General features: G+C 39.6%; 1 protein-coding gene across 1 annotated transcript; it reads left to right on the forward strand.

The window, feature by feature from the left end:
- On the forward strand, positions 1–12,652 carry LOC138364589 (serine/threonine-protein phosphatase 6 catalytic subunit-like). Its single transcript, XM_069324399.1, has 7 exons — positions 1–133; positions 1,483–1,578; positions 1,757–1,964; positions 5,207–5,286; positions 7,726–7,831; positions 8,922–9,083; positions 10,101–12,652. Exons 1-7 carry the CDS (start codon positions 65–67, stop codon positions 10,289–10,291), a joined length of 912 nt encoding a protein of 303 aa, XP_069180500.1. The 5' UTR covers positions 1–64; the 3' UTR covers positions 10,292–12,652.
- Positions 12,653–13,772: the final 1,120 nt, after the last annotated feature.

Consider the following 13,772-nt stretch of genomic DNA (forward strand, 5'->3'; position numbering starts at 1 on the left):
ATATTTTTTGTTGTTTTTGAAGATAATATAAATGGGTTCGTACAGCCTCTGCCCATAAACGAAAATGGCGGACGTTGACAAGTGGATAGAAATTGCAAAAGAGTGCAAATATCTGCCAGAAAGTGACCTTAAGGTTAGTTCCTTGTACCAGGTACATTTATAGTAAGGAAATAGAATAATGGAGGATAAGAGTAGTGGAAAAATAAGGTGGAAGAGAGCGGGAAAGTGGCCAGAGGCGACGCTAGAGGATCGACTTGCATGTTCGTACTAAGACCATCAATGTTAGGCCTCGGGGCTGCTGGTGATGCAGGTCCCCCAGAGAGCCAGGTGGTGCTCCCCTGAGGTGTCAGGTAGTCCTGCCCTTGCTCTAGTCACTCCTAGGGTAGCTAGGGCATACCCGCGGGCTGAGGCCGGACCTGAGGGCAGCTATGGGAGGCGTTCCCTCCAGCCCTATACTGCCATTCCTACAAAGCTTCGTTTACTAATTGTTCAAAATAATAATATATGGCTGGATGCAAGTTACATCCCACAAATGATGGCTTGTTAATTAATTTTAAAATCTGCCTAAATTGAACCAACCTGAGCTAACCCCAACTTAAAGTAGCCCTACTGGACCCTACTGAATCTCTCGCAGCCGTAACTCTCTATACAGTTTTGACAAATCAAAGTTTGTCGATATGCCTATATATGATAGTACCCCCACATCATTGGTTAGGCTGGGTTATGTTAAGGTTAGGTTGGGTTTGGCTTGGGGTAGGTAAGGTAGGATATAAAATTAGTTTGTAAACCATCCAAGGTACAAAGTAACCTGTAAGACACAAGTCTCTTCGTTCCCAAGATAGTTTGACAATGGGTTTTAAAACTTACCTGACTTTACCTAACTATCCTAATCCGACCTAACCAAACCTGTAACCCAATGTAATCTATGTTAACACAGGCTAATTTAACAATATATGGTTTTAACAATTGGGAAATGAACTGTCGGAATGTATGTGTGTGATTTGACTATAGCCATCACTTGCTACACAAGACAAATCACCACAGGATTTTAAAGCCTATTTGACCTAAGTTAACGTGGTCCAACCTTATGATATATAAGTTTTGAAGCTCTTAAATTGTGGTGTTGTCATACATTGATCTCCAGGGTATTGCTGTTATACGTTGGTTTTAGTTATTTCCGTTTTTTATACAAAAGATGTAAATATAGATGCTTAAGTTTACATAAGTCATGAGCAAATTCACAATGGCTATGATGAGAGTTCTAATTTGTTCATTTAGTGTATCACGCTATTGTGATTTCTGTGTGTATTTACATAAGTCAGGTTTAAAATTTATCATAATTTTGTAATAATAAAATACAATTGGAGTATTTGCTACATGTTTTCTTTTCTCAACCTTAATATCTGGCAATAATCACATTTGCCTTGTAATGGCACATACCGATATGTTCAGTAAAGCATTACTAGAGTCGTATTCTTTCAGAAATTATGTGAGACCGTATGTGAGCTGCTTTTAGAAGAAGGAAACATCCAGCCTGTATCATGTCCTGTGACTGTATGTGGCGACATTCATGGACAGGTAAGTCTATTGCAGTTTGCCAATAATCTCACAACATGATCTCGCACTGCTTTATTTGTATTAGCGTGAGCTGTAAGTGCTATTCATACTCGCTCAGTAGACAAATACATTTTAAATATAATTATGTATATTCAGGTGCTAAACTATAGTGCATTCTAATCTTTGTTATCTTTTCTAGTTCTACGACCTAGAAGAATTATTTCGAACAGGTGGCCAAGTTCCTGATACGAATTACATCTTTATGGGTGATTTCGTGGATCGAGGCTACTATAGTTTAGAAACCCTCACTCGTCTCCTGTCCCTTAAGGCAAAATGGCCACACAAGATAACCCTACTAAGAGGAAACCATGAATCACGGCAGATTACGCAGGTGTACGGCTTTTACGGTAAGTTTTTGCTTCTCTCTATACAGTACTCTACTAAATCATCTCGAGATAAGCTCAAAATAAGAAGATACCCATACTTAGCATGTGCAAGTAAAATATTGGTCTGCACATTAAAAGCTTGTGGATTCAGATATGTATTGTCTGGCAACACTTTAATTTCAAAATTATCATATATTTTATAAGATCTTTTCAAATCTAATCACTATCTCAACTTCAGATAGCTAGAAGATTGCTGTTCTAGCACTTGGTTTCAGTTGTTTCTCACTCAGACTGCACTTGTCTCTCTGCTGTTTATGATAACCTTGATATGCCAGGTGGTGCTCTTAACATTTCAATTAACTTTGCGGATTTTGGCCTCAATAATGACTTCTTGTAAATGACTGTTGCCTTCTGATGAATGTAGGGGGTACTGTATTAACATTATCAAATAACATAAAACCATCATAATCTTGCAGTAAGGAGGAAAATAGAAAAACAATATTGTAAAGAAATAGATAAAGAGACATCAGTATTGAATCTATGTAAAACAGCACAATCCAAATGAAAAATTACATAATTAAATTTGTCTTTTTAGATTGCATGAAAGGTGAATTTAATCCTCTAAACTGCTCAGGCAGAAACTATCCATTGTGTGCCATGGGCAAAAACAAAAAATTCAAAATTGCTTTTTCTAAGGATAGTGTTAACAAATATCCACAAAGCACAACAATCCTTGTAGAAGCCTCCTTACTGTGGTGCAGCTGTAGTGGCATGGTAGAGTTGGGTAGTTTTGTTAGCCGAGTGGCGTGGTGGCCTGACTTGGGTCGCCTGGCCAGGCCTAGTCTGACTTGGGTCATCTGGCATGGCCTGGTCTGACTTGGGTCATCTGGCATGGCCTGGTCTGACTTGGGTCATCTGGCATGGCCTGGTCTGACTTGGGTCTTCTGGCATGGCCTGGTCTGACTTGGGTCACCTGGCCTGGTCTGACTTGGGTCGCCTAGCCTGGTTTGATCTGATTTGGGTCGCCTAGCCTGGTTTGATCTGATTTGGTTCGCCTGGCCTGGTCTGATTTGGGTTGCCTGACAATAGGGTGATGTGCAGCAATAATTCTGTTATTATTTCAATTGTTTCTCACCTTATTTCATTTTCTGGGAGGGAGGGCTTCTATGAAAGTGCCCTGTTCCTAGGATTAGCTCCACATAATTCAATTGAAACAAGGCAATTGCAAGTCATTGTAAGCTTACCAAAGATAAGAAGGCTAAAACCTAGCTTCCTTTATTATGGTCCAGGAAACTTAGTATATAAGATTATTCAAGCCACAGAAAGTCATAGCGAGACAAAACATATACTACAGTAAAGTAAACATAACTGAGAACAAAACCCTGAAATAATCCACCCAGTGGTTAGATAGTTCACCCGCTGGTAGCGGTGCACCTAGTTACTGGATGTGCCCAGCTGACATGACAGTCATTAAGCCCGATGCAGCGTGCCATCCCTCGTAGACAATACAGAGATCAACATGAAAATTACTTTTACAAAAGACATTGAAATTGCAAGGTGATATCAATAGTCTTTGGTTGGGCAATGGAAAATAACATTTAACAAAAATTAAATTCCAGATACTGTACTTAGGTATGGTAAAAATGAAGAACTTGAACAAAATACAGGGTACAAGACACAATTAGATCTCATAGAAGGAAAGCAACATGTAAAGGATCTGGGGATATGATGTCAGCTGACCGAACCTTTAGTGAGCCAAATAAAGCAAATATAGCATAAGCCAGGAAAATGATCATCACAGCTCTCAATCCAACCATCTCATATTTACACAAAATTTGGTAGGATGTTAGAGTACATGAGGTAGGTAACATGTGCAAAATTTTAGCCCTCAGTGATGCATGACATTCATACAGCAGGGCTGCCAATATCATAAAAAAACCTGGTGTTGAATGCAACGAAACGCCTCTCTCTGGATGTGTCCGGTGGCTCCTTGAATCTCTGAGATTCCTGACTCCATGCTAATTGGCAACATTAGATGCAGGAGATCTGTTTGCCCTACTGGGGACCAGTGCCAAAATCTAGTTCCCCCCTCACAGAGGTGCAGAGAACAAGTGACAATTTGTCACCACACTGGAAAAGCATCCAGAAAATCGTTGAAACTTTATAGACAATTGGAGGATTAAGAAAAACTAAAAACTCAAAAATACCATACAACTCACAAACTATTCACACATAAGATGAGAAACATTCAAAATTAGCACAAAACTCAAAGTACCAAATGCCACCACCACACGGCCCAGTTTCCACACATGGCCATATTGCTAGCCAGTTCTAGAGCTGATGAATTGACTAACCTGGATGGGAGGTTACCAGAGAGCCACCAGGGCTCGTCCAGAAGGAGGCATTTCATTATAGTCAACGCTGGGTTTCTGGAGCAGCCCCCTGGTGGCTACCTGGAGCTAACTAACCACAGAGAACAAGAAACAGGATTCACTAGGGAGGAGAGGTAACATGTACTAGGTTAAAGAAGATAATCCAGGATGGGGGAGAAACTCAAAGGTACCACATGACCGACTGGGACCAAAGACATTAACTAAATACCTGGCTCCAGAACCATTAGAACACGCAAACCCCCATGCCCAAATATCAACCTAGGGCATTATCGCAGGCAGTCAGGTAGGCTGACCCTACCTGACCGCCTCTGTGTGGGGACAGAACCTCAAGAAAACAACAACTGGTCAATAGGCCAACAGGCAAAAGCTGCTGCAGACAGAACTTGGGACACTGCATCCTCTGGATATAGAAGAGAGGCTAGAAAATGGAGAGGGACAAAGATTAATGGGTCCAAGCCAGATCTAATGAATGGGCCAACACTGTCTGTCAACAAGTGAGGTGGGCCAAGTAAAATGCTGCCCTTGCCTCCCAAGGAGAGGGTGAGCATCTTGGACAAGGCTGTCAAAGCATGAACTGTATAAGTACTTCAAGGCCTCCATACCCAGGGTAGTACAGGGTGAAGCCACATCCTCATGGAGCTGCCCGGAGAGCCCTTCCATGAGAACTCAAACCCTCAAGACACTGCTAAGTGCATACACATTTTGTTGTCATTCACAGCCAAGAGTTACAGAGGGAGCTGCCACTTGCCCACAATCTTGGGGAGTGCTGGAGCAAGCAGACAGTTCCCAAGTGAAAAAGGGTGTATTGTTTTGCAATTTTTTTCCATGAATTGTTTATTTTATTAATTTTTTGTTTTCTTTGTTTTACAGATGAGTGCCAAAACAAGTATGGGAATGTAAATGCTTGGAAATACTGCTGCAAAGTATTCGATCTACTCACTATAGCTGCTGTAAGTTAATATTAAAGGGTTTGTTTCATCATTAGTGTCACTAAATATAAATTAAATGTTTGATAAATGCTTATCTGATCCATACTCAGTTGCTTTGATTTTTGGACACCCTGGTGAGGATCTCTCACTCATGGAGGTGAACTTTCTTCACCACAGCAGAAAACTTTTCAAACAATCCTCTTAGGGTAATACTGTTACTGTATTTGGGAGACAATTGAGAATACTCAATCAATCCAAAATGCACCTAGACGTTTATTCATATAAAACTTTGTTGTTTCATTCACTCCTAGGCATTGCAAAGACTTCCAAGCATCGTTCACACTTAACTGCCTAATGGCCCACTAGATTATTATTCCTGACCTCTGCCAGGTGGCAGCACCTAAACCACAACAGTTTCCTGACCCAGGCTTCATGCATTCTATCCTAACTGTCATCTGCATAAGGTTTTAATGGTCAGGCAAAGATAAGAGGGCACTGCCAATACAACATGGTGCAGGGGTCAGGCATGATAGAACTTGGGGAGATGGTTAGTTGACTTTGTGATGTTTGGGTCAACACCGAGTGGTGGTGGTCTAATAATGACCTAGTAGGTCATTATTAGATAGTGAGAACACTGCTTGTAGTCTTTGTGATACCTAGTAGAACTTAGAAAAACATTCAAATTTTGTTTGAATGCACTTTTTGGCTGGGTTAAGCGTTTCCATTGTCTCCCTACACCAGTGTGACCCAGCAGGGAGACTGAAAAGTTACCTGCTGTGCTGTCAAACTGCCCTTACTGAATGAGATTCTATTCAGGGGTTAGTATGATCAACATCCAAAGCAGATGGCTCATCAAATATAATAACCAGAACAATATTTTCCCATTTTAGTGACAATTTATCTATTAATGGCATTTCTTTCTGCAGTATGGAAGGATATTATATGTGAGAACACTTCAGTTGCCACAGTTGTCTCCTTATGACTTTTGCATTTAGATTTGATCTGCTTTTTCTCATATTTCATGCAGTCGTAGGCTGTACCCATTCAGGTTGGCTAATAGGTGTATAATTTCCCCAGCATGCCCATACCAACTTGCAACTCTTGCTCTTCACAGTATACTTTTAGACAATTCATTATTCATGGCTTCATTAGCACCATCTGTTGCTACATAACAGCATAGCTTGTTAGGGATTTTTTTTGTAGGGGGGACATAAAGGTGTATCACCACAAATGGTTTTTAGTTGTAAATTAACAGAGTGGAATTTAGTATGGCAGGACATGATAGCATTGGTGAGTTTGTTGCCAGACAATACAAAAGTCACATCTCCAGTATGTGATTTGTACCTTGATCCATGGCCAGGTCATGGGGGTGGGAGGGACTACATATTAATAAGACAGATTCAAAAAGGTTGGTTTAAGGCGTCAAAAAATTAGCAACTTGAGTCTAATACAGGGGAACCTCGGTATTCAGACTTACTGTAATTGGTTCCTGAAGGTGGGACGAATGCCGAAAAGTTTGAACACTGAAAAAAAATCCCATAAGGAATAATGTAAATTGGATTAATCCGATCCAGATCACAAAAATAAATATATTAATGCAATAATAAATGAAATAAATGCTAACACACTAAGCACTTTACCTGCACTTAGGAGAGTTGATGGCATATGTGGAAGGTGGCGAGGCAGAGGAAGAGAGATGTTATTCTTTGGCAGGGAAGTCCCCTACTATTATAACTCCTGGTGGTTGTGCACCTGGGGTTCTTTTTCTTTCTTGTCTTTTTATGTTTCCCTCATTAGACTCGCTGGATGCTTTTCTTACAAGAAACTTGTCCATGGATGATTGCTTTTGCCTGAGCATTAAAATGTTTCTAAAGTGAGACCTAGCATTGTCACTCAACAGGTTTATAACAGTTTGTGACAGCTTTGTCTGGGTGATATTTTTTCAAGAAATTTTCTTTGCATTCCCCCTCCCCCCATTTTGCACACTTCTTTTATTAGAGAACTAGATTTAGGCATACCAAACTCGATAACAAGAGCAGACACACAGGCACCACTTTCATGCTTAGCAAAGAGGGTTTTTTTTCTCTCTATCGTGGTTCTAACCAATTTTCTTTTTGCTTGGCTCTTATCACTACCTTTCTTAGGTAACATGGTGACTTATTTACACTAAGAATATACAAAAATTCTAAAATATCTAAGAGAAAAGTGTAGTGGGTTGTGCACTGAATGACAGCTATGGCAAAACCGACGCATCAGGGTATGCATGTTTACGTGTGAATGCCAAGTCAACGGATGAATACCGAATATGAACAAAGTGTCAGAATGCCAAAAAGTATAAATTGGGAGCAGTACAAATACCGAGGTTCCACTGTACAGTTCTTGATTCTCACTATATTTCTTAACCTACATCCTATCAATGGCTTTGATTTAAAGTTAATTGTTTATGTTCACAATCTGCAGATCATTGATGATGAAGTTCTGTGTGTCCATGGAGGCCTCTCTCCAGAAATCAATACTCTTGACCAGATTAGAACAATTAACCGAAATCAGGAGATTCCTCATAAAGGTAAGATTAATAATGAAATGTCAACAAACTAGTGAAATAGCTAGTACGAGTTGTCTGTCTTTCTCGTTATCTCTCCCTCTCTCTCTCCTCACCCTGTCTACCTTCTCCACCCCCTTGACCTCCTCCCCACCTTCTCTTCCTTCCCCACACCCTGAGGGGGAGCCGGTCGGCTGAGCGGACAGCACGCTGGACTTGTGATCCTGTAGTCCCGGGTTCGATCCCGGGCGCCGGCGAGGAACAATGGGTAGAGTTTCTTTCACCCTATGCCCCTGTTACCTAGCAGTAAAATAGGTACCTGGGTGTTAGTCAGCTGTCACTGGCTGCTTCCTGGGGGTGGAGGCCTGGTCGAGGACCGGGCTGCGGGGACACTAAAGCCCCGAAATCATCTCAAGATAACCTCATCTCAAGATACACCCTCTACTTTCTCCACCTTCCCTCCCCCCTCCTCTACCTTCTTCCCCCTTATCCCCCCCGCCCTCTTAACAATTTACATTTCTGCTAGTTCCATAAAAAAATTATGTATTTTTACAAGCCCATTTTCCACTGTTATGGTATAGATGCACATGAACCAGATGAGAGAAAATGTGAAGAACATAGTGAAAGACACCAAGAACTGGGCCGATTTTTGCCTTTAGTTAGAAACATTTTGGGAAGAATTGTCCCTCATACAGTCCCTCTACCACTACAGTACAGGGAATGCAAGCCTGACTGCACTACATAGTGGTCGACAATAGGGTTTCCATATTCATGTTCCTAAAGATTATTAACATGTGAAAAATACAATAAATGATTATTAATATTTATAGGTTACAGTGGATATGTACCTATCATTGTCCATCTGACAATCAAAGGGTTTTTCATGTGTACAGTGATATGTAATCAAAGTAAGGAACAGTAAAGTATACTAAATGTATATTTAAGAAATTGGCAATATACTCTAATTTTTAGGTGTGTAACCCCCGTACAACTAAATACCCATGGGAGCTTGCATTGCTGTAAAGGGTCTCTCTCTGTAAGATTCAAAATTATGTACAATAACTAACCACTGGATATTACTGTCATGTGTTCACAAGCAAATTATATTTGATAGGTGCCTTCTGTGATTTGGTATGGAGTGACCCAGAAGAGATCGATGCCTGGTCTATGTCTCCGAGAGGAGCGGGTTGGCTCTTTGGCGCCAAAGTCACGCATCAATTTACGGAAACGAACAACTTAAAACTCATCTGTAGAGCTCATCAACTTGTCAATGAAGGTAAGATTTTCCTGTACCCATGTTGCTATATTACTGTGACACTCGCCATCCTTCCATACACCTCGGGCCCAATTGCGATTGGATATGTAGTCGTGTCCGTATAAATACGTAGTTGAATCCCGCCCCCCAGGCACGAAAAATAATAATTTTATATACGAAAGTATGTAACAATACATAATTGTTTTACTAGATACTGCAAACAAAACACCACAAAATATTGGTACAGTATAGTAACAGTAACAATAAATATGGTTATTCATAAATTATCCAGATGTTTCTCCACATATGATCTTGGAATAAGGGCTAGGTGATTATGGTGGTGTTAATTGAAGGTGGAGGTAGTTGTTGAGGGTTGGCCACTCTCTTGCCTTTCTTTGCCGTTATGCCCTGGATTGGTGTTTGGGCACATGGGTTTTGGAGGTTGGCCACAGTCTTGGCAGCTGATTTTGGGGTTCTTTCTTCTGGACTCTGGCTCAGTTGTCTAGGAATGTTCTACCTCTGACACTCCTCTTTCAGTACACAGAGAGAAATCACACTAATATGAAATATCAATGAAAAACCCGTAGGAGCCGTATTGAGAATTTGAACCTATGTGGTGGGTATTCCCAGGCACATGCCTCAGACAACTTGGCCATGACATGGTATGTCATGTACGGGGGGGGGGGGTGAAATCCTGGTTCGGCTTCACTGGAAGCCTCGGGAGCCCTCGTGAGTTCAGTAGAACCCCAGGTTGCAATCCTTTTACTGTGTTGTGGCCTAGTTGTCTGGGCCGAGTGCCTGAGAATACCCAGCACAGATTTGAATCCTCAACAAAGCTCCTATGGATTTCTCTTTCCCTATTAACTTTGTCATATGCTTTTTCCAAGTCAATAAATGTATACATTAATTCACTCATTAATTTTTTTTTTTCTGTAGCTGTAGTTTAATGCAGGATTGGTTATTGGAATAAAGCATAGGATAATATTAACATAGGATTTGTATAAGAAGTCTACCAATTTTAATTGTGTATTACAACAGGTATCAAGTACATGTTTGAGGGTAAGCTGGTAACTGTGTGGTCTGCTCCAAACTACTGCTACCGTGCTGGTAATGTGGCTTCAATCCTCAGCTTTACGTCGACGAATGAGAAGCATGCAAAGTTATTTGATGCAGTTCCAGATGACAAGAGAGTAATACCTCCAGTTCACACAACACCGTATTTCCTCTGAAGTGAGGTGCAACACAGTAATCATTGTTTGTGTATATTTGTCAACAAATGTGTTTATCCTGCCTCCATGTGAACGGGTATGTGGTAGGAGTTTCCCCTGTCCAAACGGACCATATTTTGTTTAGTTCGTGGGTTACTTGACTTAAAAGTCATACACTGTTAAAGTGCAGTTTCTGCATTTTATTCAGTCTATATTTTCTAGAACACTTTTTGACATTGGTATTAACTTCAAGAATTATTGTACACTCATAATAATCATTACAGTGTCTACTTGCCTGTATATTAGTTAATTTGACAGGGGAAAGCTCTGCACCTGAATGTTCAAGTGTCAAGGGTCTTTCATGACAACTCCCAAGACTGCCTGTGTCCAGGTATCTGAGTAAGGCCTAATCCACGTGCCTTGATGCTTGGATTGGAATGAGTGTCGCTGTTCCATTTTGTGACTCTGTTTCTGCGACAGTTGTGATTGGGCTATTTTCATTCCTTTTTTATTTGTAATTATTGTTGCAGTTATTATTTTTTTTTAACCACAGTCATTTTATTAGGAATCAAAATTCGACACTTGTTCCATCAGAATTTGCCAAGCCAGCTTTGATTTGATAAAGTTGGGTCAGATCAATGAGGGCTGACTGTTCTTTGTTACTTAATGGTGCTGATCATGCTGATGCTAAGGTAGGATTTTTATTTATTTTGTCTGAACATGTCAATTCCTCCCAAGGAAAGTTGTAAGCCAGTATGTGATTATTTTGTCATCAAACACAGGTTTCTTGTTCTGTTCTTTCAGTTTAGGCAGACAGTCTTATGTACGTGGTTCAGCTCTCGAGTGCAATAACGTTGCATATATAGTTCAAGAATGCCATATACAGTGAAACTTGGGTGAAAGCAGTATTTCCTCTAGATTTGATTATATTGTATATAAGTTACAGAAGTTTGGAGGGAACATACCACCATTAAGAGTGCAAAGAAACTTAAGAGAAACTGGTGAAAGTATTAATTGGGAGGTAAATTTCACACATGTGGTGTAAGTGATCTCTGTTTTATGTGAAGGTGTTAAAGGCTAACTGACAGTGTTTTACACACCAACATACAGACAGATATATTAAATAGCCAAGGTGATACATGCACAAAAAATACATTATTTTAGTGCTATTTACCCCTTTTCTTTCTAACAACCAGTATCAGATCCACTTCTGCCACATTGGCAATGGCTTCTTAGTGTCAAAGTTTGGTAGTTTAGTGATCATTCCTCTTGCATTACATTTGTATTCTAAATATAGATTCTCGATCAGGTGATTAGTTCAATATGAGCTCGATGCAACCATATTTAAAACATCAATTTGTTGATGTAATTTACTGGTGCATTTTTCTGCATTCCACACGTTATCGTATAGATATACTGTACCAGTACCCTGCGTGATTGTGGCATTATTCCAAAAGCAATCAGACAGTATTTTTTGCTTTGTGTGATTTTTTAAGAACTCAGAAGTTGAAAGTTAGGATAAACACCCAACCCACAAATTTAAAAGTGAAGAATTGATGTTGTTTCGGTCCGTCATGGACTATTACACTTACTTGATTATGACTCGTCGTCTGCAAGTTAGGATAGTTTAGGTTGTACAGTATAGAGCTGTTAATGGTAATTTTGAAAGTTTTACAGTATAGTATTGGGCAAGTTGGAGGAGATTGGCGGGTAGGTTATTTATTATGCTCAAATGCAGGTAGGATAGAGTAGTCGGTGGTCTTTGATACTGAAGTTATAGATCCATGTCAGATACTCAATTTCAGGGACTGCAATTCTTCCTATAGTTGAGGGTATAGCTCAATTTAACTCATTTCTTTACTTAATTGGAGGCCTTAATAGTTTTGCCTTTGCAGCAGTGGATAATTATCAGCCAGGAGAGTTACCAGTAGATAACATGGATGTTACATTAATATTGTTTTAATGAAACCTATTTATTTACCAAGACTGTCTGATACCCTTTCAGATTATATACCTGTGATAGAAATCTAGTTAAGTATCTTCACATTGCAAGTGGAATGGTGAAAATTCTTGAAAAAGTTTACATTGTTTATGCCTTGCATTTGTCACCTTGAACTGTATTTGCATGTGGGTTGCTAGCTTGTAATGGTGGCAAAGAGTAGTTAGTTGCAATTAATGTCAGTTACCCTCTAAGACCCCCACAAATTTGAGTTTAGATTGAGATGCATCATCATCCACTGACTGTTACTGTGATGTCAACATTACCTGTATATTCTAGTTATACTCAAATCCGAAACCAACAGTAGTCTGTGATTGTCTTCAAACATAATAAACAAACTTTCATGATACAAAAGTTTCTAAATAAAGCTTGCGATGTTTTAACTTTCCTCATTCATACCTTTCCTCTTTCATATATTTACATGTAAAGCTTGTCTCTGTAACAGATCTTGATATTTAATTTTTAGCCTACGGAATGGAGGCACATACAAGGTACAAAGTATCAAATTGTTTTTCATAGGGAACCAAAGAGAGACATATGGCATCGACGGCCTCACCCAGAGCAGACTTGGAGCACTGTAACATGTGGGACTCCTGCTCTCTTGGGTCTTTGGGGGAGTAATGGAAAGGTTTTAATGTTATAATTAAAGTTTGGTGTTAATCCAAAAGCACAAGTATATTTAATTGTAAATATAGTCATTAATTTTGAATGACTTTGAAGTACAGAGTAGATGCAGCTAAACATGGAACTACCCTGAACAGATATTTTGTAAATGTTATTTGATTATTTTCTTAGTTTTCTTGAACATTACTTTCCTTAAAATAACAAAATATGTAGCTGCAAATACCTATAATTAGCATTGAGTGACATCTAGTTTGAACAGGAAAGGTTTTTAGGATATTTGTATGGGTAGTGTTTAGCCATGTATTATGTGTTGCCATATAGCAACTATTAGGTCTCATTTATAGTATTCCTTTTTTTTCCCATGTTCCTATACCAAAATAATCCTGTGATGAAGATTCTGACTTTGGGAAGAATAACATTCTGTATATAGTATTCAACAATCCAAGAGATATCCCTCAGTGTAAAATCTTAAAATAAACATGCTTTCCAGATAGTATTTTTTAATTGACCTCATTCATGGAAAAATAAGTTAAATTATTTCATGAAATAAACAGATAAAATGTATAATATGTACGAGACGAAGAGAAAGGCGAGAGCGAGCGAGTATGTGCTGGCCAGCACACGGTAGGAACTCCAGTTTGGATGCCCCAGAATTGGCTCCAGTGGTGTTTAGGGATCTGGAATTTGAGGTGCTGTTAACCTCCACCTGAACTTAGTCTATTCATTAGATTAACCATTAAGCAAAAAACACATACTTAGGGCATCAAGAGAAGGGGGGCACCACTGAAAATTTCTAATGCTGGACTTACCATGAACCATGTTTTGTTTTTTCTTCTCCCACAGACGTGGCCACACATTTACAGTGCTAATCAGCATATG

This window comes from Procambarus clarkii, chromosome 14 (genome assembly GCF_040958095.1).
Source record: "Procambarus clarkii isolate CNS0578487 chromosome 14, FALCON_Pclarkii_2.0, whole genome shotgun sequence".
Taxonomy (NCBI): domain Eukaryota; kingdom Metazoa; phylum Arthropoda; class Malacostraca; order Decapoda; family Cambaridae; genus Procambarus; species Procambarus clarkii.